The sequence below is a fragment of the Mya arenaria genome, chromosome 12 (genome assembly GCF_026914265.1).
Source record: "Mya arenaria isolate MELC-2E11 chromosome 12, ASM2691426v1".
Taxonomy (NCBI): Eukaryota; Metazoa; Mollusca; class Bivalvia; order Myida; family Myidae; genus Mya; species Mya arenaria.
The window spans coordinates 16,680,343-16,706,455 of NC_069133.1; the positions used below are offsets into that span (position 1 = coordinate 16,680,343).

At 36.8% G+C, this 26,113-nt stretch overlaps 1 protein-coding gene across 3 annotated transcripts; it reads left to right on the forward strand.

The window, feature by feature from the left end:
- Nucleotides 1-4,177: 4,177 nt before the first annotated feature.
- Nucleotides 4,178-26,113, forward strand: LOC128212227 (zinc finger protein 569-like). Of its 3 annotated transcripts, none has more exons than XM_052917566.1 (4): nucleotides 4,178-4,239; nucleotides 8,185-8,323; nucleotides 8,847-9,274; nucleotides 23,562-26,113. In XM_052917566.1, the coding sequence occupies exons 2-4, from the start codon at nucleotides 8,227-8,229 to the stop codon at nucleotides 24,858-24,860; spliced, it is 1,824 nt and encodes a 607-aa protein (XP_052773526.1). In that variant the 5' UTR covers nucleotides 4,178-4,239; nucleotides 8,185-8,226; the 3' UTR covers nucleotides 24,861-26,113. The 3 variants fall into 3 exon arrangements, with proteins under 3 accessions (XP_052773526.1, XP_052773524.1, XP_052773527.1); XM_052917564.1 differs by having other exon boundaries at nucleotides 4,180-4,228; XM_052917567.1 differs by lacking the exon at nucleotides 23,562-26,113 and adding an exon at nucleotides 18,973-20,238 and having other exon boundaries at nucleotides 4,180-4,228.

Below are 26,113 nucleotides of genomic sequence, written 5' to 3' on the forward strand. Positions count from 1 at the left end.
TACTTTTAGAAAAATAAAAGCAGAATTTAAAAAAAAAACACCACAGAAGAAGAAGAAGAAGAAGAAGAAGAAGAAGAAAGAAGAAAAAGAAGAAGAAAGAAGAAGAAAAGAAGAAGAAAAAAAGAAAAGGAGAAGAAAAAGAATGATAAATGCATAATATTCGAGCTCGGTCTTGAACAAGCCGACAGAGTTTGCCCGCCAACCTCATGCCTTCATACTTATGGGCCAAAAAGGTACAAAATGTATGTGCATAGGGAGTCCTGCGATGATCTTTACCTCCACTTAAATGAAAGCAAGGGCGTGACTTTGAAGACAGAGTACATCAATCAGCTTTACTATTAACGTAAACAACTGAACAAAATACAATACAATACGATTCAAATATAAACGTTTAATAATGCAGCCACACACTGTAAAAAGTTGTAGAACTGGAAACCACGCTTGTGACCCTGAACCCGTATCCTTGTAAATGGTAGTGGCACGATGCTTCTTCTAGACATCCATAGCCACCGTTGCCAGATACAAGCGGTCGCAGGTTACGCTGTCATCTGAACATTTTTTGAGTAATGCACCGAGCGATGCATTAAGTAAAGTACTCCTATACAAATTAATTGAGAAGTACATTGCCGTTTTTAGACAGGCATGTCATTATGTTGTTTTTTTCTGTTTGCAATAGCGGCAGGAGGAACTGGCGTGTCGTGTTAAATATCAAAAACTATTGTTTCATGTACCACCACTAGCTGCTCGCGCAATTGCTGTATGCCAAAGTAACATCCTCGCCAGACGCCCTTAAATGGGGGTCAGCGGGCAAATAAGTGTCGGTTTAATATGTTTATTTTCTTAAAAATTGCTTGTTTTGTATATATAGCCAAGATTGTATATGCTCCAAAAAAGCGTGTTATAATGTTTTGACAATGTCATTTTGAATGAATTTCATGTGCACAATCATCTTGCGATTAAAGAAATTTCGAGAGCTATATGTATTTTTAGCCAATTTTAAACCCTATATACATCTGCATTTACATGTGTGGTCATGTTTATATTATCAGCTGACAGACTCAATGCTAAGCTTACAATAAGAAATTAAAAATACAACGAAAACTACGGGTACAGGCACATTAGACAGCATTTTAACCGGAATACTTTATGGAGAGGCACCTTAAGATGCATGTCATGATGGTGACCGGTTGATGTTAGTTTAATCGTATTTTATTGTAAATAATAAACACACGTGATATACATATATTCGACAAACAATATTATTGTACAATTGGGTTGGGCCACAAGTTATGACAGCAGAAGAAAATGGCCCTCCCCGAAAAGGAGTTGATGTAAGCTTCAGGCTGAAGTTCAGAGTAGTCAGAACGTTGTAAGATTGATAATATTTTCTGAGTTATATATAGATCGAATTAATTTTATTCTCGTAAATGTTCTTTTGTCTTCTGTATGTCGACTTGATTGACTGCGACTGATATAGCAAAATAATTATTGTATTGATGCATCCTAAAAAACCTAATCTTGATAAAGACATACTAAAAAAATACCGCCCAGTTTCAAATCTACCATATGTTTCTAAAATTCTGGAAAAGGTTGTGAGTAAAAGAATTGATGAACATTTGACAATATACAACCTTCACGAGGAAACCCAGTCGGCATATAGAAAGTTCCATTCAACAGAAACAGCTTTGAAAGTGCAGAATGACATCCTTCAATCTTTGGATCAGACAAATGTGACTATCTTGTGACTATCTTGGTTATGCTGGACACCTCTTGAGTCGCCTCGAGCAACATTTTGGTTTTACTGATAAACCACTTCAGTGGGTTACATCATATCTATCAGATCGTTCCCAAACAGTGTGTATCGAAGGTAAAATATCCAGACCAGTATTGATGAACTTCAGCGTACCTCAAGGGTCTGTGTTAGGCCCAAAATTGTATACCATGTACACAAAACCTGTAGGTGCAATCTGCAAAACACATGGACTCAACCAACACTTCTACGCAGGAGACTCACAACTATATCTATCATTCAAACCTACCGACGGAGCAGCTCAGAATGAAACACTTCGTCGGGTTGAAAAATGTTTTTAAGATAGTGTGTCTTGGATGCATCAAAATATGTTAAAGCTAAACACCGACAAAACAGAAGGTATAGTTTTCTCAAGTGAAAAAACACCAAGCACATAGTTGACCTATGCGTGAAAGTATGGGACTCGCAAATAAAGTCATCAGAATATGTGCGAAATATAGGTGCATGGTTTGATTATAGAATGAGCATGGGAAAACACGCCAACTCCGTAAGCAGACGAACAAATCAGGCTGATCGGACACATCAGGCACTATTTGATATCAAATGCCACAAAGTCTCTAGTTAATTCGCTTGTCACTCCACGTATGGATTACTGTAACGGATAAGTCTATGACATCAACTAAACGTATATCAACAAATTACAAAATGTACAGAATACTGCTGCCCAACTGATTACACGAGAATCTCGTTTTAGTCATATTACTCCTACGCTTAAGGAATAACATTGGCTACCGGTACAGAAAAGAATTGAATACAAAAAAACTGAGTACCAGATTCAAAGCTTTACATGAATAATCGCCAGTATATATGAAGAACTTGTTAGAATTTCACGAGCCTTTGCGCAATCTAAGATCATACAATGATGCGCCGACATTAGTGGTTCCAAAGAATATCCGTACTGTCACCTTTGGAGAACGAAGTTTTATGTATGCAGCGCCAAAACTGCGGAACTCTCTTCCACCTCAAGTCAGAGGATCTAAAACGTTGAACTCCCTCAATGAGACACTTAAAGGGGCTGTACTCCGTATGATAAAATAGCGAAAAAAAGAAGAAAATTGTCGAAAACTGACATAAACTTGGCATCGTTGTGTGCATTGAAACTTACTAACTGAAGTACCACATACTTTATAATTTATTTAAGTTTAGCAGTTATTTCGTATTTTTCCATTAAAAAGAATACTGGGTATGTTTACCATGTAGAATTCATTCCTTATGCGTGATTGGTGTTATCACGTGCTATTACCGAAGTAGGTGTATAGCTTAATTATGTCACCCACTTAGAGTAAGCCGTCGTAGCACAGTTGATACGACGCTGGACTGCAATTTTGGCGACACGGGTTCGAACCCGGTCTCCGACACAATTTTGTTTTTACATTTTGGTACTTTTTTACAATTATGACATCAAATCGTAACACATTCTATTAGATAATTGTCGTGAGATTCGTTAAAGAAAAAACATTTTTTGGTGCCAATCTGGTGTACAGTCCCTTTAAAACTCACTTCTTCCTCAAACATTATGCTTTATAAACTTTGTGAAGTGCATCTGTATTTCTGCTGGATTGTATATATTCACTTAATATTCATTCAGAATACTATTTGCAAGCTTCGAAGATCTTATATACTTACAAAAAATGATAATAATTTAGTATGAAACAGCTCAATTATTGCGTTCAGAACAATTTATATTTTAAACATGTATAGTGTACCATTTTGTTTATGTTATTTTACTAAAATAATTGTTATGGATTTTATGTTTATTTCATAATATCACTAAGCTTTAATTATCTTTAAAACAACTAACCTTTTCATTTACCTTTTTATTTAAGTTAAAGTTGCATTGTCTTATTGTTTTTTATCAATGTTTTATTGTCCGAAAATTAAGTTCTAAGAATAATATGTAAGGGCGAGTGTAATCACGCTTAATTTGTAGCTTAATTGTTTGATTTGATAGTTTGCGTTTGTGTATATGTATTGTAAAGCACTTTTGAACGTATATTGCTCTATGAAAAGAGTGGTATATAAATGAGGTATACTAATAATAATATGTTCTTCGTGAAACATTCTAAATTCTAAGTTTAACATTGATTTAAATAAACGGTAACAACTTGCATATTTTGTATCTTTTCATAACATTTAACCATATCATTAAAAGTATGTTATATGCGTGCCTGTAGGAAACTAATATAACTGCAGGTAATGTGGCTTAGAAATCGGTTACCAGACTTACCGAATACACAAGAAAGTTACCGAAAGACTGAGAAAATTACCGAAATACGCAAGAAAGTTACCGAAATACGCCTTCGATACATTTATTTTTATTGTAATAGTATTATGTAGCCTGGTTTGCTTTCGCTCAATTTTTATTTCGGGTTCAATAACTCAATGGCGGAAACGAACGCGTTCACCGAATAAATCAAAGTTAGTCTTAAGTAGGTCCTTTAATGTAAAAACAATGAATGTTATTCCTCATTTTTGTGATAAGTATACTACTGTCATGTATATTTTTTACTGTTTCAATCCATTTAGCTGATATCCGCCCACATCAAGTTTGAAACTCCAAAAAATAACAGAATTGGACTTTTGAACAGTAGCTGTAGGGATAAAGTAAACCGAGTGTAAATATTCATCTGGTTCGCTGCTTGAAAGAGAGACTGACAGAGCTCTGCACAGTTCTCGTCTGCCCAAGCGAACAGTGTGACACATGTTCTTGTCATTCTAAAATGCTGTCTAGGCTTATTTTTTTAATGTTTAGTCTGGACTAAATATCATTTAAAAAGATGCTTGGACAGCAATTTAGAACAACTAGCACAGGTTCTTGCTTCCACACCAACAACCTTATTTTGCTTATAGTCCTACTCTGGCAGTAGCACTCCTTTCTATTATTCCAAGAAAACAAACCTAGTGTAAAGTGCAACGTCAAACAAGGCAAGCACATCCCTTCAGAGAAAAGCATGCTCGACCCTGAAGGGGTGGGTCCACTGGTTTTTATATACACTAAATTCTCAATCCAACCAGGGGCTTTGCTAATTTGCATATTGCCAACCAAGTAAACATACGTACTATGAAGGTACTTCAGTCTATAACGGAATGTTATACTATGAACGCACATCCGCCCCCTATAGCAGACCGTTACACAGGTTTACCCTCTGAGAAGACTCGTCCTGAGTCTTGGTCTAGGAAACTCGTGGGTAACAGGACTCATCCTAGACAGAAATTTTAGGGAGAAGTGAGAACGGGGGAGGGCGCGGGAGGGTGTTTCCCCCTCTTGCAGGTCGGAAAATTTTGAGATTTTAAATGTCAAATGGTGGGTTCTGGTGTGCCCTGGACAACTTTTCTATGCATTCAAATAGGTGTAAAATAAATAGGTGTTTAAATTGTTTTAAAATAGTCATACTGGTTGTTTTTAGTTGGAATTAATTTGTTGTATATATCTTTAAAAAAAAAAAGTCCAGTTTCAAACATTTTATTACATGCAAACCTATCATGCACACATAAATATATATCAGAATTTAAATACATGATAAATAAATAAAATAAGCTAATAAATACAAACAAAACTAGCTGAAATCAAACAACATGACATCAGTTGTAAAAAAAAAAAAGTAGTCAATATATCATCACATCCTAGTTCTCAAAACAAGAAGCACTATACACTTGATCAGTCCACACAATGTAGGTCTCAAGGTCAGCCGAGATCAGCACCTATGGCCCCGGCAAGCTGGAGGTGGTACTGAAATTCCTTCTTGGGGAGCTCCCGCTTGGCCAGGTGGTAGGCAGTCTTAAGGAGCATGACCCCAAGCTCGTCATCCTTGGACAGTTTGGCCAGTACAATTTTCTTCATGGGTTCCTGGGAACTCAGAACTGTCTTTTCCAAGGCGGCCTTGTGCTGATTTGCTGAAAATACACAAAATATTTCACAGTATCTCATCATTTTCAGCTGTCATTTAAAATAATTTGGGCATATATTACAACATGTTTTAAAATATATTAAGCCAGACACCTTAAAATTAATACCACTTTGAATTCATTTATCTGCGGACGAAGCAATGCTTCTATTGTTTTAATAAATACTTACATAAGCCATGTCTCTGATGATTGGTTGTTTTTGCTGGTTCAGGTCATGTCCACGGACGTAGGCGTTGTCCAACTTAGCACCTCTACAAACTTCGCAGTGCCAATTTTTATCTGCATCTTCGTTGTACCAACTGAAATTATTTTGATAATTTGACTTTTTGAATGATTTCTTATTTGAACTGTCGATCAATTGTCATCACTTTCAACATCGTCAGCTTTACGTTTCAGGCCTGGGGAATCCCACAGAAGCCACGTAGAAAGCATGATCACTATTAAACAGAATGCAAAATATCTCATAATTATATAGAATATTGATGTGAACCGTTCGAAAAAAAATAAATAATGGAAGCATTTCTGAAATAAAAAAAACAACAAACCTGGAACTTCGCGATAATCACACCCAATTAAGTTCATTTGTCATCAGTGCACATCATTTAAACCGCTATTGTCATCAAGTATAAATCCTAATTGGCACTAATTGACATTTACAAACATCGGCAAGTGTAAATATTAATCCCTTACAATTTTATTACATCGATGACGTAGCACATGTACACAAAGTCAATGGTGCAAACACGTGCCTCGATTGAATAAAACAAGTGTTCTCATTGGCCGAAGTCAATGGAACATATTTACTAGGTTTAACACGATTGGCTATTTGTCAATCGAGCTGACAGGCGGGAGGCAGAGTCGCTGTTTTGACAAGCGTTAGTTCTTAGCAATATCGACTTTTTGATATTTGAAAAAGACGGCGAAGTTGACTTCGCTTTGATCTTAGAAAATAGCGAAGTTGCCGCGGGCAGGGCGACTTAATCGCCTAAGTCGCCTGGTAGGATGAGCCCTGGGGTAAGGCAACTGCTATTCGCCAGTTGTCAACATCCCACAGCTGCCACCATTTGTAATGTGCGACGTCAAATAAGGCCAGCAGATCCCTTCAGAGAAAAGCATGCTCGACCCTGTTCACTGGTCTTTATATACAGGAAATTCTCAATCTAAACAGACCCAGGGCTTTGCTAATTTGCTTATTACCAACCAAGTTAACATACATACTATAAACGTACTTCCGTCTATAACAGAATGTTATACTATGAACGCACATCCGCCGCCTACAGCGGACCGTTACATTAGCAAGAGAAATTTACCCACTGTGGGACCCGAGCCCATCACCTCTTAAATACTTATGCAAGTTGGCATTTTTAGCACTCGTGAATTAAAATTTGCGAGTACATTTTTTTATGCCCCTGAAGGTGGGCATATTAAAATCGCACCGTCTGTCCGTCCGTGTGCCCGATAACTCGTGTCCGGGCTGTAACTTTCCCTTGTATGGACAGATTTTAAAATAACTTGCCACATGTGTTCCACATACCAAGACAACGTGTCGCGTGCAAGACCCGTGTCCCTACCTCAAAGGTCAAAGTCACACGTAGTGTTTATTCACAATGGAGTGCTGCATGTAAGGACATAGAGTATAGGTTGTCGTGTCCGGGCTGTAACTTTCCCTTCTATTGACAGATTTTAAAATAACTTGCCACATGTGTTCCACATACCAAGACGATGTGTCGTGTGGAAGACCTGTGTCCCTACCTCGAAGGTCAAGGTCACACTTCGGTGTTTATTCACAATGGAATGCTGCATATATAAGGACAGAGTATAGGTTGTCGTGTCCGGGCTGTAACTTTCTCTTGTATGGACAGATTTTAAAATGACTTGCCACATGTGTTTGACATACCAAGACAATGTGTCGCGTGCAAGACCCATGTCCCTACCTTTAAGTTCAAGGTCACACTTCATGTTTATTTACAATGGAATGCTGCATATAAGGACACAGATAAGGACACAGAGTATAGTTTGTCGTGTCAGGGCTGTAACTTTCTCTTGTATGGACAGATTTTAAAATAACTTGCCACATGTGTTTGACATACCAAGACGACGTGTCGGGTACAAGACCCATGTCCCTACCTCTAAGGTGAAAGATACTCTTAGTGTTTATTCACAATGGAATGCTGAATATAAGGACATAATAGTGTAGGTTATCAAGTATGGGTGGTATTCTTTTATGTTCAGAGGCAATTTAAAATAACTTGCCATATGTATTTGACACGTAAAGGCAAGATCAACTTTTCTTGTACTGACCTTGTTCATAGGTCAATGTCACATTCGGGGGCATTCGCTCTTACCAATGGTGGAGTATATCTCAAATAGCAGTTTGTCTAAAACAAGAGTAGATCTACCAAACTAAACAAGAAAAATCTGGTAGTTTTTTCTGACAAAAATATATCTTTGTTTACTGGTAATTTCAGACTGTTGGTGTATTGACGCAATTCAGTCCACAGCCAGTCAACATGGGTAGCTACCTGATGATGCTGTATGTTACTGTGGACCAGGAGATGGCTCTCAAGTCTTACTTCACTGATCAGGGCTGGCCATTCAAGAAACCAGGTATACATGTACATGCCCACATACATGTTAGAATATTAGGTTATACATCACACTTGATGAGTAAGACCAACTTTCCGTTTCCCTCCTAGCATTTTCACTTTTGCAACCATAACAATGAATTTATTGACTGTCCACATTTCACAGAGTTTGGATTTTCAGACCTTGGAGCCTGATCAGTCGACAGAAGAATAATGATTGCGGCATTACTAAAAGGGTTAACTCCTCGAAACCATGACTAAAGTTGATAAAACTCTCCTTTAAATTAGTTTTGTTTAAATAAAAATTTCTGTATTGAATAAGGTACATGCTCCTATAAGTTTATGTTTGATTAAAATGGTGTGCGCTAAGCAGTACAATATATTTTGCTTTGCGTACCAGTAAGATATTAAAATTAACTACTTCTGATCAGTGATAAACATGTATACTGTTCGAAGCCTGATTGAAGTAACTCTTAATTATGGTTTTGCTTGAGGTCACAACAACCTTTAAAAATGATTTGAACACTGTACTTGTGTTTTTGCAGACTTGTCAGTGACCACAGAGGAAATTGGGGGGATGGTTAAAAGCAATATTGACACCATTCCATCCGTTACCCTCCTTCGTGCAGTCAGGCCTTCAGATCGGAAACGCAAGGCTGGTGGGACAGTGACACTATCTGCTGCTCCTGTTGTGAAGCACGCCAAACTGATCTCGTCTCCTCTAAGTAAAACCACCTTAGTAAAGCAAGAAATTGTAGACAATGATGCAGACAATGATGGGGATAATGATGATGATTATACTGGTGAAATGGACACCGACCTAGATGATCATTCATACCTCGGCTCTGCAGTATCAAAATCAGCTAGTCAGACTACAGAGAGTGAAAAGGCTGATAGCTTCAGTGCTGTAACTGTACGAGTGAACCTGGATGGTACAGAGGCAGTGGATGAAATCATTCAACCTGAGCCACCGGTAGGTTTCCTTCATACACAAGTACTATGTCTATACATTGTATAATACTGCAAACAAATTCAATACAGTCGAACCTTGTTGGCTCGAACTCCCAAGGGACCGGCATAAATACCTCAAGTCTCGGGAAATTCAAGCCAAGCAGGATTACCTTCAGTAGAAAGAAATCTGTCCTTTCCACAAGAATGAGAGTTTCATCCTAAAGGGTTTGACTGTAACTCCACCATCATGCCTTTTTGTGGTTAATCTATGAAGTAACATGTTTGCATGAACTTCATTTTCTGAATTCTTACTCATTTTTTTTATATAAATACATAACGCCTGTCCTTTTATCTTACAATGTAGTATATTGAGTCCTCGGCTTGTTTAGACAAGGACCACAAACACTGGATCCTATTTAAAATTCATCTGGTAAAGAAATACTGGAATTAATTTGCAGTATTATAGAATGATTGTACAGGTTTTAGGCTGTCACAAGCAGATGGCAAAATGCAGTCAGAGCTTCTTTTGTTTGTTTTTAGCTCACCTGTCACTTTGTGACAAGGTGAGCTTTTGTGATCGCCTTTTGTCCGGCGTCCGTCGTGCATCGTCCGTCAACAATTTACTTAAAAGACATCTCCTCCTTAACCGCTGGGCCAATATTAATAAAACTTCATAGGGATGTTCCTTGGGTGGTCTTCTATCAAAGTTGTTCAAAGAATTCAATTCCATGCAGAACTCTGGTTGCCATGGCAACCAAAAGGAAAAACTTTAAAAAATCTTCTTCTCCCAAACCACAAGGCTTAGGCCGTTGATATATGGTAGGTAGGATCACCAAATGGTCCTCTACCAAGATTGTTCAAATTATGGCCCTTGGGTCAAAATTGGCCCCGCCCCGGGGGGTCATGGGTTTTCTCTATATGTTTATAGTGAAAACTTAAAAAATCTTCTCCTCTGAACTTACTTGGCTTAGAGCTTAGATATTTGGCATGATTCATCGTCTAGTGGACCTCTACAAAATTTGTTCAAATTATGGCCCTGGGGTCAAAATTGGCCCCGCCCCGGGGGGTCATGGGTTTTCTCTATATGTTTATAGTGAAAACTTAAAAAATCTTCTCCTCTGAACTTACTTGGCTTAGAGCTTAGATATTTGGCATGATTCATCGTCTAGTGGACCTCTACAAAATTTGTTCAAATTATGGCCCTGGGGTCAAAATTGGCCCCGCCCCGGGGGGTCATGGGTATTCTCAATATGTTTATAGTGAAAACTTCAAAAATCATCTCCTCTGAACTTACGTGGCTTAGAGCTTAGATATTTGGCATGATTCGTCGTCTAGTGGACCTCTACAAAGTTTGTTCAAATTATGGCCCTGGGGTCAAAATTGGCCACACCCCGGGGCTGATGGGTTTTCTCTATATGTGTTATAGTGAAGAATGTCCAATATATGACAGGTGAGCGATTAAGGGCCATTTGGCCCTCTTGTTTGGAAGATGACACATACAATGTACATGTAACTTTATGTAACATGATGTAAGGTCATATTTTTATGTGCAAATGTAAACAATTTCCAACAACTCGAAACATAATATTTTTGAGGTACATGAATAAGGTATAAATTTTCTCAAGGGGGGGGAATATTGAGGTGTTACTATTGTTGTTCTGGCGTGGTTCTCATCATTGGTGGTGTAAAAAAACAAAAACCTTTGGTTATTATGCCAACATACATAATATTTATATGCAGAACAATGTCAGTATTAAGACTGGATTTCATATTTTAGAAAAAAAAATATACTGTATAATGTACAATGTAATGTATTGTATAAATGGAGTTTTAGTAATTTAACACCCTTTTTTATTTTTAATCTTTCATCCGTGCCCTTTAAGTTTAGTTTGTTGCCAATGACAAAACTTGCATAGTACGGCCCATCCCTATGACTCTAATAATTTCATGTTTTGACAAATGGCACTATGGCTCCAATAATTCTCTGTTTTGACAATCTGCACTATGGCTCTTTATATTCTTGCATACCGGACATGTGTTTCCGGTCATGTGACCGGTGCTGGAAAAACTCATCTTACACCCCCCATGTAAGATGAGTCCCGCGCAACAACGCGCCACTTCTTATTTCTTTTATTGTATGGTTTATGAAAAGTATATTATGCAATTTCAATAAAGCGGAATTAAAAATATAAGTATACAATACTTTTAATTAATATTGAAAAGAAATAATCGTAAAAGCGCGATTTTTAAAGGAACTATTTGACGTCGATAGTGATTTAAAATTACTGCGCTTTATGACGTCAGTACACAATGGCGCACACGCTTTTTGGTGAAATGTACAAAAGTGCGTTTTCTACGTCAATTTTTCCACAAATTCATAACTTTAGGTATGCAAGAAAAAATATCAATCATGTGTTTCCGGTCCGGATCGAAAAATCGGACCCTCGGGCACGCTGCGTGACCGGTAACTCGGCAAGCCTCGTTACCGGCTTTACGCGCGTGCCCTCGGATTTTATGATCCGTACCGGAAACACATGATAGATACTTATATTCCATTTTTTGACCATCGGCCAACTAGAAAAAAAGTGACGCTCATTGGCATCTGCTTGCAAATCGTCGTAAATATGTTTTTTGTGGTTTTCATTAGATGTATTTTGACGATGTCTGATTAACAAAGAGATCAAAAGAACTGTATCATGTGAGTTGATTCAAACTAGAGTGATTATTGTCCTTATGCACCAGTCAATTGTAACCACGGCTCCCCCAGGTCCGGGGAATAGCGAGGACTTTGACTTTTGGTCCAGCCAAGGTAAAAGTCCCGCCCTGTGGGGATGAACAGATGGTAAAATACCCACAACCCAGGGACCCTAGGTAAGGCCCATTCCCCGCTATATTTAAAGCGAAGACAAAACCAACATATTCACCTGGCACTGCAGGACCATCTGAAATAAAAACACCCCATATCCCCGGCTATCTCCGGTATACCCCCGGACTTAGGGGGAGGGGGGCGTGGTTATAATTGACTGGTGCATTGTAATTAACCATCTCTGGTACTTGTAAACCAATTATGATTTGTCAAACATTATAGATATGATTCAAGTGGATAATGCATGAAAAGAAGGACAAGCTAAGAACATAGGGTTTCACCAGATATCTAAAGTATGCTGTGAAGTTAAAATGCATCAGTGTAGAATTCTTTGTGAATTACTGATTGAAATTTTAATGAACAAATCAAGATACATGTATGAATCTGGTGCTGACAAATAAGTCTTATTTTACCGGTAAGCCAAATTTATAGCTAGGCTGGAAAACATATTTTGGACACTTTTTCCTTCCAGATATTAATTGAGGTGAGTTTACAGATTTTATTAATAAAATTTTACAAGTAGTTTTAAAAGTTTAAAATCAACTTTGTTTCTATATTTTTCAATCTTCTCTGATGCTCATGTCTAAATTAGTATCGCTTTTACAGTATCACTTTTTGATGTAAATTGCTTACAACGAATTGTTCATAAAAAATTCTACTCTGAGCATTGATAAACATTATATTAATCTACCTATAATCTACCAAATGTATCATGTTGACACCAACAATAATTATAAATCACATCTTGTAGGAGTCCCAGACAGGCCATCTTACAAAAGACTCCAACAGCCAAACAGAACAGGAAACAGAGGCTGATACACAGTCAGATCATGACCAAAGTTTGTACATGGATCACTTCGAAGACATGTTTACTAAGAAACGAGACCCCATCACAGGAATACATACCTTCACATGCAAAGAATGTGGGATAACGTCAAAAAGGAAGAACAATATAACACGGCACATTCGTTCTCACCTTCCCGACCAGATACGCTGCTCCGCTTGCAACATCTTTTTCACTACAGAAGACGAAAAATTTAAGCACTTGGATTTGAAGCATTCCGAGTTAGTTGTGTGTCATGTATGTGGAAGAAAGTTTAAACGCACCACAGAGCTTAAAAGACATCTCGTAACACATGGCATAAAGTGTGAATCAGTGAAGGAGTTTAGGTGTCCTATTGAAGGATGTGATAAAGTATTCTTTAGAAAAGCACTGTATGAGTATCACCTGAATAAACATTCAGGCAAAAAGCCGTTTACATGTGATCTCTGCCACCAATCTTATCATAATGAATTTTCTATGCGGTATCATAGAAAGATGTGTCAGGTTTCAACAACATATCAATGCCCAGAATGTGACGCCGAATTCAAAAGGAAAGCCAGTCTCGATGACCATCATCAGGCCTTCCACACTCAAGTCACATTTACCTGCGAATGTGGGTCCGCATTTAAGTACAAAAGTGGGCTCAACCGGCATCTGAGAACAGCTCATAGAGACATGTTGGAAACACAGCACACTGAATCTGCAATGACTGTTAAGCAGGAAGAAAGCAGTGAAGAAAACAAAGCGAGTGATGACAGACAGATGAACATTGTTCTAATCAGAGCTGTTACAGTGCCAGCCGATGATTCAGTGAATAAAACTGTGCTCCAGGGACCAGATTCACAAAATATGGATGCAAGAAATATCGCTAATTCTAATAGAGATATGTCTGATGGAGCTGATACAGTGTCATCTTGTAGTACACCGTTAGAATTGAAGACGATATGTTCTGTTGCGGAGATGAACAGTGAAGCTAAACTTATCGAAACTGCCGATACTTTCGGAACATTTCAACAAGATAGAAATCTTGAAATGTCTGGATCATCACCTAATATGTTTACAGCGGTAGCTGTCACAAGCTTACCATTTACACCATGTAACATTGATGATCATACTGTTTCACTGCCACAGATGGTGAATATTCCGTATACATTACAATTTCGTTCATCGTTGATGGGTTATGATGCTAATGCTGATCACGCAAATCAAAATATGTCATCATTTTTAGGACAGGATTATGTCCCTGTTGAATCAATTCATGATACAGAAAATCCTGACTTGCCAAGCAGTTTTGCATCTGTAAATGAAGTAAGCCAGGTCTTGGAACAAGCTGAAAACAGTGAAATGGACTCATAACCATACTTAAACATACATACCCACAAATGTACATGTGTATTTTTATGTCCACCTTATTACATAGTTTTACTCTTTGCCAAAAATATTGCTACATCATCATGTATTTGTGATCACTCTGTGAAATAAATCATGATCTTGCACTGAAATGTATGATAGCTTTTGATGTTGAACTGAAATGAGAATTAGCTTTTGATCTTGCAAAGAAATGTTATATTACTTTTGATATTACACAGAAATGTGAAATTTCATGATCTTGCTCTGAAATATGAAAATGGTTTTGATCTTGCACTGCAATATGAAATAAATTTTGATCTTGCACTGAAATATGAGATTAATTTTGATATTGTACAGAAATAAAAAATATGTCCTTTATGTTTATATGGTACCTTTGCTAGTAGTTTCCCGCACTAAGCTGTGTTTATGATCTCTGGCAACATGTGTACAAAGTTTCATTTGAATATCAAGAATGTTTTTAAGTCAGAAGTTTTTCAGGGTGGGGCACTCTGCTACCCTTTCCCAGCACCCAGATGCTTTTTTTACTACACCCTGCTGTGGCCTCTGAAAACAAGCCCTGATGGAGACACAATAAAGATGTTTTCTTCCACATAATGTAGCTCGACTTTCAATATAATGTTCAATATTAGTAAATAGAGGCAGCTTAACATTCAGTTTCTCCTATTTGGGAAATAAACTCTGAATTCTTTTGAGTTTGAAGTGTATCTTCATCTACCATTTGATAGTCTAGCATTAAAGGATTTAGAGACCAGGTGGTTCCAAAATCATGAGTAAAAGAATACTGTGAAATCATTAATGTTCGTGGGGCATTAATGTTCGTGGTTTTCGTGGGTTGGGTGATCCACGAATTCAAGATCCCACAAAATATAAACCCTTTATTCACTTTTTCAATTGCCTTGTTACGTACATACTACATACTCTAGTATATTATTTACAGAGGTCGCAGAATACAGTGTTAAAACCTGCCTCACTGTATAACTTACGATCATTATTCTGTTAATATATTATAATTGCCTTTAACAAATAATGAACCAAATCAATTAAATGTGTTTTATGCAGCAAATGAAAGTTATAAGCAATGTTTAAACGTGTGCTGTTAATGAAAATCTCCAAGTTTACAAGGGGCGTCTTTGGGTGCTTCGTTCTTCTTGTTCTTCTGTGTCCGATCCTCGATACAATCACCCTAACGACACGAACAAGGTCCAAGAACATTGTTCTCGGGTCAAAATTCCACACTACCTACAAACCGGGAGGACCGAGAACTACACGAGAACAAAATGGCGGAAAGTAAAGTTAACAACGATGCGTGCATGATTTACAGCGAACAACTCTACTACCGGTTCCCGGTGTAAGGGCGTTTTACGCGAGTTACACGTTCCGAATCGACTCGATTCTATCCTGGAAACAAGCGCCCAAAGACGCCCAAGATGTGCGTGATGAGTGTCTGTACTCGATGTTTTTATTTAATGAAATAATAAATCGATTACTAGTACATTGAAGGTTACTAAGCACCGAACGTGACAATATACGCACCTTTTCGGTGTTTTCACAGTTTGCAAAATTCTTAATTGGCATTCAATGGCTTTCCCTATCTGTATTTATGATCAGGGTACATCTTCTTTTATTACCTTTATTCCCAATTAAATCGATAAGTGACATGGGTATATGCACTAATTGGCATGTCGTACCACATTAGCGAGTGTCATAAACCGAGTGACGTAGAAGACGGAAATCACGGGCAAGCGCGTGGATATTATGCAGATGATCTAGGACGATCGCATGTTCGAATTTATTTTTTTTCAAAAATGAAAATCCACGAATTCAAGTACCCACGAAATTGTTTTTTTTTCGGCAAACCAAGAAATTTCATGCCCACGAACATTAATGATTTCACAGTATCTTGTTTCTGTCTCAGTTTTTTAAATGGCATTTTATGGTTTCCTTGTTTTTAGTGTGTATATTTAGCATTTTAATGTCAAGTGATAAGTTAGATACATATACATGTTAAAATGTTTAAAATTAAAGTCCTTCAAATTATAAGGTTCGACATGTACACTTTTATAACAGAAACTACCGTATCTGTAAATAAAATTTAAATGAATAACAAAATAATGTCATGTTTTGTTAATCATTTCAATTTTATAATCAGATATTTCAATTATGTAATTTTTTTGGTATTTAACTATGTAAACAAAGTTTTGTTAATTAAAATTTGTTCTTGATGAAACACTGTCCTAGTTTTTAACCAGGTTTTCAACGAAAACCGGGTTATTAGAATTGGGTTGTCGTTGGGCGGGCGGGCGTCAAACATTGGTTTCTGTTCAATAAGTTTAGTTATGATTGATAGATATTGATGAAACTTGGTGTGTAGGTAGCTTATGGGAAGAGCTAGCTTGGGATTGCTTTTGAGGGGGGTGGGGCTTAGGTCAAGGTCACTGTAACTTAAAATAGAAAAATGGTTTCTACCCATTAACTTTAGTTAGCATTGATAGATATTGACGAAACTTAGTGTGTAAGTCGCTTATGTGAAGAGCTAGCTTGGGATTGCTTTTGAGTGGGAAGGGGCTAAGGTCAATGTCACTATTACTTAAAATAGAAAAATGGTCAAGGTCACTGTTACTTAAAATAGAAAAATGGTTTCTGCCCAATAACTTTAGTTAGCATTGACAGATATTGATGAAACTTGGTGTGTAGGTAGCTTATGTATAGAGCTAGCTTGGGATTGCTTTTGAGGGGGGTGGGGCTAAGGTCAAGGTTGCCTGTTACAAAAAAAATAAATGGTTTCTGCCCAATAACTTTAGTTAGGATTGATAGATATTGACGAAAGTTGGTGTGTAGGTAGCTTATGTGAAGAGCTTGCTTGGGATTGCTATTGAGTGGGGAGGGGCTAAGGTCAAGGTCACTGTTACTTAAAATAGAAAAATGGTTACTGCCCATTAACTTTAGTTAGCATTGACCAATATTGATGAAACTTGGTGTGTAAATTGCTAATGTGAAGAGCTAGCTAGGGATTGCTTTTGAGTGGGGAGGGGCTAAGGTCACGGTCACTATTACTTAAAATAGAAAAATGGTCGAGGTTACTTAAAATAGAAAAATGGTTTCTGCCCAATAACTTTAGTTAGCATTGACCGATATTGATGGAACTTGATGTGTAAGTTGCTTATGTGAAGAGCAAGCTTGTGATTGCTATTGGGGGGGAGGGGCTAAGGTCAAGGTCACTGTTACCTAAAAATGGTCGAGGTTACTTAAAATAGAAAAATGATTTCTGCCCAATAACTTTAGTTAGCATTAACCGATATTGATGGAACTTGGTGTGTAAGTTGCTTATGTGAAGAGCTAGCTTGTGAGTGCTATTGGGGGGGGAGGGGCTAAGGTCAAGGTCACTGTTACCTAAAATAGAAAAATGGTTTCTGCCCAATAACTTTAGTTAGCATTGACCGATATTGATGAAACTTGGTGTGTAAGTTGCTTATGTGAAGAGCTAGCTTGTGATTGCTTTTGAGTGGGGAGGGGCTAAGGTCAAGGTCACTATTACTTAAAATAGAAAAATGGTCAAGGTCACTGTTACTTAAAATAGAAAAATGGTTTCTGCCCAATAACTTTAGTTAGCATTGACAGATATTGATGAAACTTGGTGTGTAGGTAGCTTATGTATAGAGCTAGCTTGGGATTGCTTTTGAGGGGGGAGGGGCTAAGGTCAAGGTCGCCTGTTACTAAAAATAGGAAAATGGTTTCTGCCCAATAACTTTAGTTAGGATTGATAGATATTGACGAAAGTTGGTGTGTAGGTAGCTTATGTGAAGAGCTAGCTTGGGATTGCTATTGGGGGGGAGGGGCTAAGGTCAAGGTCACTGTAACCTAAAATAGAAAAATGGTTTCTGCCCAATAACTTTAGTTAGCATTGACCGATATTGATGAAACTTGGTGTGTAAGTTGCTTATGTGAAGAGCTAGCTTGTGATTGCTTTTGAGTGGGGAGGGGCTTAGGTCAAGGTCACTATTACTTTAAAAAAAAAATGGTCAAGGTCACTGTTACTTAAAATAGAAAAATGGTTTCTGCCCAATAACTTTAGTTAGCATTGACAGATATTGATGAAACTTGGTGTGTAGGTAGCTTATGTATAGAGCTAGCTTGGGATTGCTTTTGAGGGAGGTGGGGCTAAGGTCAAGGTCGCCTGTTACTAAAAATAGAAAAATGGTTTCTGCCCAATAACATAAGTTAGCATTGATAGATATTGATGAAACTTAGTGTGTAGGTAGCTTATGTGAAGAGCTAGCTTGGGATTGCTTTTGAGTGGGGAGGGGCTAAGGTCAAGGTCACTATTACTAAAAATAGAAAAATGGTTTCCGCCAACAGTAATCTTCAGTAACGTCTCTTAAATAAAAGTAAAGATAAAGTCATACAACAAATTATTGGCTATAATTTCTGATTGCCCATAACAAAAAACTGGTTTCATCGCATTGCGGCGCTTCTAGTTCATGATTGCAATGAATGACAACCATTGAATATACAGCTTAATATTGAAAAGCAGCAATAAGTTGAATCGAATCGACCTATAAGTAAATCGTTGCAGCTCTAGCTTTATCTCAATTTCTTTTTAGAACTTATTTATCTTGTATAAACTTTCTGTAAGGTTTAGTTTGTAAGTTCACAATTTCAGGCGCTCAGGCCGATCAAGAGTAGACCAATGAGGAACGAAAAGGGACATTATTGGGTGTGTGACATTTGTGGAATTAAGCTTGGGAGGTTGGTGAGCTATAACAGGCATCGGCGCTGGCATTTTGACTCTGAACGGAAACATCCTTGCACTCATCCTGGCTGTTCGTTGAAATTCTTTGAAGACAGCGACCTTAAAAGACATATGAGAACGCACAAGCCGAAAGTGCGTTGTGATTATTGTGGGAAGAACGTTCCTGATTTGGAGAAACACTATGCGGGTTGCAAGAGATTTTTGAAGACTCAATCATTATTTTCTTGTCGTGGATGTAAAAATCTTTTTAATTCTCAGGCACTGTTGAATGACCATATGACAGCGTGTGAGCGTGTTCGGTCCTACCAATGCCATAAATGTGGCCTTTCATGCAGTACAGAAAACGGGCTTAAAACTCACTTGGAATGTCATAACACAAAGAGGGAGAAGTTGTTGTGCGAAGTTTGTTCTAAAGAATTTCTTAACAAAATGGCTCTTAAGAGGCATGGCTTCTCACACCAGCCAGACATGGAGTGCAAATATTGCAACGAGCTAGTTCCAGGTGGTTTCCATGAGGTATACAAGTGCTCAGCTCGAAATAAAAACCATCCTCTGAGTTGCCCAGTATGCAATGTTGCAATCAGTGGAGGCAATGCAGCAATTTTGAGGCATTTGAAAAGAAAACATCCAGAATATGCAGAAAGCTTCAGGGAAGGTGCTGGCCTTCGGAAAGAGTCTGAGGGTTTTCCTTGCTCAGAATGTGGCCGGAAATTTAAAGATTATTTGAAACATGAGAATCATGAAAAACGATGTGTAAAAAATTCACCGTACGAATGTGGATTTTGTAAGCAACATTTTAAAACACTGGGTCAAGCAAAAGCGCATGTAGACACATGTTCTGAGAATTATCCAAATACCAGCACAAATGAGTCACTTATTGTGGATGGAACTGTTTCAACTAACGATTATGACACAATTAATGATAGTGTATTGTATTCCTCACCATACTGATTCTTCCCTTTAATTTAAGGGACTCGCTCATGTTTTTAGACCAAACATTAGCTTTCCTGTTAATGCATCTGAAAAGATTTACTTTATCATTATTTTAATCTATGATACCATAATTGCAGATTTTTTTTTACAAAAACATTTTGGTTTTAGTTGGGTGTGAACCAACAACACCTAAACCACTAGGCCACAAGGACTAAGATACAACGTATGATGGATATTTTGGCTTTTGAGAAGACATTGTAACATATGTGATAATGTCAAATCACACTACAACAAAATGCTGAATCCCGTTAGTAAGGCTATTCAAAATTGTGGTCTTGCCACATGTTATTCTGTAGCATAATTTTTTTTTTGGAAATGGTGAATTTTACAAACCATGAGCTGGTCCTTTTAACCTGTACTATGTTATGTTAGAAGTTCATTGTTACTGCTGTTCAAAAGTTTTAAGAATGTAATCAGATAATGTTTGTGCATCTCATTGAAATGATTTGAACTTTTGATGTTCCTTTTGTACAGTGTACTTGTAATATAAATGTATTAACCAATCATTAGATTAACTCAAGTTAGATTGAAGTTTTTCTTGATGTGTTTGATTCTTCTTGTGTGTTTGAACAGTTATATATTAAATGATGTTTTTGTGTATAAAAGTAAAGTAAGGTGTTTGTTATTGTTGTTTTGTCCCCCCTCTCAATTAAGGGCCACTTTGTTGGACTAAGGAGACACATTGAGCATCTAAATCATTACTCTCTATTTCTATTTAATATGCTTGGCAACTGGCATTTTGGAACCAATTATTTAACTAGCGTCTGGGTCGGCAACTGGACATACATGTATGAGAAGAAGCCCATATTGGGGCTTGAACCGTTGATATCCCGTATCGTAGGTCGAAGCCGTAACCACCGTTCTTATTGTTGTTGATTTCAAGCTTGATAAAAGTCTGAAGAAAAACAGTTGAGGGCTTGCATCCCAGCAAACATTTGACGTCAGACTCTGACATGGGTTTTAAGTGGGATTTTGGTAGGTTCTGCAAGGTGGTTTGACATCAAAACCAGACAATGAGGCAACATAGCAATTACGACCAGAAAATCCATTGGTTTCGACATTCTTTCAAAACTCTTGTGGCTTCGCATAAATGTTATTTTTTAGATCATCTTTTTTTCTTATCAGCAACGTTTTACTCTACTGTTATCACATTGAACCTGATGCGCCGTGCCAGACGCTCCGATGCAGACAAGAAGCTCAAATTTAAAGAAACTTTCAATTATAAATATTAACATAAAAACATGATGGCATAAATTTTCAAAGAAATGAATGTAAAATCGAGAGATTTAATGATACATATGTGTGGCAAGAAGAAAAAAATCACCAACCATAAGGATATCGGTCCAATGTCGTCCGATACTTGTAAATGTATCAAAACCCGAACAATTGTTGCTTTAAACAACCTTTATCAATAAAGCATTTTCAATCTCCAGGTTTACTTAGTCTCAAAGGACTTACTGTGGCAATTGAATACTTGAAAAGTAGACAAGTGAAATTATGCACTTAACAAAATATTCACAACAGAGTTAAGATGGAAGCTTTGAAGCTTATTCTGTGTCTTACTTCTATAAAACAATGGTAGATTTGTGCTTTTTGATGAAAGAAGGTCCTTCGCCAAAAACACAAAAATAAGTTTTTATCTCATCTGATTTTTGAAAAAAATTAAGAGCTATTGTCATCACTTGATTGTCTTTGTCGTTGTCCGAAGCGTTGGTTAAGTTTTGCGTTAAGGTCGTTGGTTAAGTTTTGCGTTTAGGTTAATTACATGGAAACTATCAAAGCTTTCACTTTGATGAAACTTGGGTAGCTTGTTCATCTAATACCCTTCTTCACATTGTACCCTAAAGATGCTGAGTCTCACCTGTTTTTTTGGGTAAAAAAGCATGAATTTTGGTTTCATTTGAGAATTGGACATAGCTTCTTCAATTTTTGTTGGATTGATTTCATTTTTTTCGCAGACAATAAATGGATAATTCTTTCAATATAACAAACGGGTTTTTGAGTCACACATTTGGAAGGGTAGAGGGAGGGTGGGGGTTAATTTTGGACTTGTAATCTTTAGCTAGTCTGATTTATTAATTTTTGTGCTTGGGTCGCTTACGAGCAAACAACAATCAAAGCTACATGTATCACTTTCAAACTTTGGAATACCTGTTCAATATCAAATGTTCAATTTGAAATAAATAACACGCAAAAGGATAAAATCAGACGAGTGTTCAGCTCCCACAGGCGGTGCTCTTGTTTAAACTTATAGTTTCTTATAGGACCTATAACTTTTTTTATTCGTTTAGTGTCAAAATTATGTATATATATATATTTATTTTTTAATATATTTTTTTAAAAATTGCCTCTGTCAAACAAATTGGCACAGCAGGGTGTAGAATAAAGGCAGCAGGGTGCTGGAAAAGGGCAACAGATGCCCCACCCTATGCTATTTTGGGCAGATAGAGCACTGAATCAGAACAAGTTGAGCAATTTAGGTATTTGTAGTTATTTGAAAATATAAATTCCTTAAAAATAAGCTCTAATAGTGACAGCATGGATGAAATCTGAAAGCAAAAATATCGTAGAGCAGATAATTTAATGACAATGGTAGGTACCAATATGTCATAAGAGGTATTAACTAACTTATGATTAAAAACATAAAATACATGAAATTCCTACATTTTGCTGTTAAAACTTAGGGGCACGAAAATACTTATCTATCCTCAGAAATTAATATTCTATATAACATTTTAACAACAGAAATTGAATCTAATTTGCATAGGAAAATTCTTACAGTTTGTCAGATATAAGGTCTCCAAAAATGATTTGGATTTTTGTTAAATTGCACGAGAAAATGATATTTTAAGCTTGGTGATCCTTTTAAAAAGCTCTGATATTGATTCTACTACAGTATACCAAACTTATTTCATGGTATTATTTTCAGTTTGAAATAGAAACATTAGCCTTGAATAATAACTTCAAGTTAAAGGGACTGAACACCAGATGATACCATTGCAAGAAAAAAAGAAAATCATCAAAAACTTACATAAATTGATTTCGTTTTGTACAATGCATTGAATCTTACTAAGTGATGTATTACATTGCTAATGACAAATGTATCATTTCGCAGTTTTTGTGTATTTTTCCAGTTTGAAATTTATTGGGTTTGTCTACTCTGTAAATATCTATATGAAAAACTTTATCTCAGTAAATTCTAAAATAGTGTCAGGTTTATGTATCTGTACTAATCATCTGACTTTCACTGGCTAAATATACACACTTGAAACTGGGAAACAATATGCGCCATATTTATATGGGTAAACTCAGTTTAGATGGTGACAAAATATTCTATTAACCATGTAAAGTGATGTTGGCCTCATACTAAATTGATAATTCTAGGCATAATTCTTTGCATGTCTTGAGGAAATACTGTATTTTTTTAATTTTGGCCCCATCTAGTGTCTAGTCCCTTTAATAGTTATAATAATAATAATAATAATAATAATTTTTCATCCTTTCAGGTAATGAGGCCACTTAGGAAAAAGACACGAAGGGCAAGGAAAAGCACAACCAAGAAACAGGATTCTGATGATGCTGAGGACACTGGTGATGAGAATGATGAAGGCGACAAGGAGGGTGATACGGATAAGAAAACAAGGAGGTTCAAGCTGAAGAACTTCAAAGGGCCTCTCGCATGTGACATTTGTGGCCAGAGGTGTACGGTTCGGTCCACGTTGAACAGGCATCGTCTGAGGCATTTCCCTCAAGCAAGAAGATTTTCTTGTGTTGATTGTGACAAGAAATTTTTTGAGAAGAAAGACCTTGTCGATCACATGAAGACACACATTCTGAAGCAAGAAAAATGCTCTTATTGCGGAAAAATTGTCAGAGATATTGATGTTCATGCGAAGAATTGTACAAAGTTTTTGGCGACACAATCTATATTAAAATGTAGAGGTTGCTCTGAGCTATTTGACAATGAAGAATTATTACTTGAGCATCATAAAACCTGTGAAATACCTGCTTACCAGTGTGATTACTGCGGCGCTAAATTCACGACTGTCCACTCCCTTACGACGCATCTGAAGCGTCATAATCCAGAGGATCTTAAATTTGAATGTACGGAGTGTCCGGAGGTCTTCAAACATGAGAAAAAGTTCAAAGAACACGCTTTCACACACAAGCCATTGGGAAAATGCAAATACTGTGGACAGTTTGTTCCTGGGGGTTTCCATGCAATACAAGATTGCCCGATAAAATCTAGCAAAAATCCTGTCTATGTCTGTCCTCATTGCAGTCTGAGAATCACAGGTTCAAAGTCACATGTTGTACGCCACATTGCACGAAAACACGGACAGGAAGCTGCAGCCGAGTTTGAAGGTCAGCGAGAGGAAAGACGACAGAAAAAGGGCTCGTTGCAAAGTTGCACAGAGTGTGGTTACTTCTTTAAGGGAGATGAGCTGGCTTTACAAAAGCACATGGAAAACTACCATGGAGAGCAAAATTCAACGACTGTTGTCAAGTGTGACAAATGTGGCGAAAACATTACACTTGCAGAATTTCCAAAACATTTGGAAACCCATGCAAATCAATCATCGAGAGTAATTTACGAGTGTGACAGTTGTGGGAATCGTTTCGAGACAAAAGAAGAGGTGGAACACCATGCGGCCACATGTTTGCTGGATACGCCGGAGGATGAAAAGGAGACTGTGTGTCTGCTAGTTTCCGCGGAAGAGGATCAGAGAGAAGAGATGGACCCTGGAACCATGGGGGAAATAGCCCAGTCTGTGGGAACTTTCTTTATAAATTACAACACGTAAACAGCCGAGATGTCACAAAAACGTTCAGCAAGTACTTTTCAAGATGTGTCTCGCAAATTAAAAAAAATGGATTATCATTCTTGTAGCCGGATTTATCACTATAAAGCATGCCTGAAATTAACAGCTGTAATTAGTGAACGTTTTAGGCATTAAATTAATGGGATATTACAGAATTTGGTTTTTGTACTAAAATGGTAAGAAAGTTCAATGAAGTACAAGTCTGTTTGATATTGATTTTAAAATGACAAAACTATTGTTAGTTATGCATTTTTCATTCAAGCCAGTGTTTTATCGTGATTGCTATTGTTATGCCTCACATTTTTGAATGTATGTATATATTATTGCTTTTACTTGTAGATATTTTTTTAACTCTTCTATTGAACTGTTGTTTTTTGCATATTTTTTCTGGACTCCATTATCTTCATGATTGTACAGAATGTTTTAAAGCTGCACCCTCACAGATTGACAGTTTTGACATTTTTTTTTATAATTTTTGGCTCATTATTGCCATAGCCTTTGTGAGGTTGTGGTAGGCTTTGTTGTCGTTATGCAAGCACTATAACCATAACAGAAAACCTGTTCAAGATATTTTAATAAACTCCAGTGAAAATTTGCACATTTAAAACAAGGCCCACAACAACAACTTTGACTTAGGACAAACAAACTACAGACAAGCACTTTGATTTTGCTCTGCAGCACTCTTGATTTTCATTTACAATGACGCCATAGACATAATTACATTCTCTCATTGAATTGTTTGAACAGTACTAGTCTGCCTTTATATAAATAGTAATTATTGCTTTTCTAATCCACAAATATGATTAATTGAATATCAATGATTGGATAAAATCATTTACAATTTATTTTTAATATTTATTTAAGACGTTTTTTTTATAATAAAACAATAGGTAAAAACATCATAAAAACTGTTTCAATTCATTTTACTGTTTTCCCCATTTCTATATAGAATAACATTTATTTTAAGTAAAAGTAATTTGAAATTGATTGTTATTGTCCTTGTTTTTTGATTATTTATTATTATCATCATGTTATGTAACATAATAGAATTGTATTATTAAGTATAACATACTGTATGATTTTACTTGTTTCGCAACATAAATTTAATTATATGAATTATGTGTCTGGCATGGTTTAATGAATTCTGCTGCATTTCCACCTATGTTATTTTCCAGGATATAAGTTTTGTCATGTTTATGTAGTTACTCTTCTTGTATGTAAGAAATAAATTATAC

Excerpts from the sequence above, each read along its gene's own strand:
- LOC128212227 (XM_052917566.1), top strand. The coding sequence starts at position 8,227 with ATGGGTAGCTACCTGATGATGCTGTATGTTACTGTGGACCAGGAGATG. Across the intron at positions 8,324-8,846 it reads CTGGCCATTCAAGAAACCAG|ACTTGTCAGTGACCACAGAG; the intron begins GTATACATGTAC and ends GTGTTTTTGCAG. Across the intron at positions 9,275-23,561 it reads TCATTCAACCTGAGCCACCG|GTAATGAGGCCACTTAGGAA; the intron begins GTAGGTTTCCTT and ends TCATCCTTTCAG.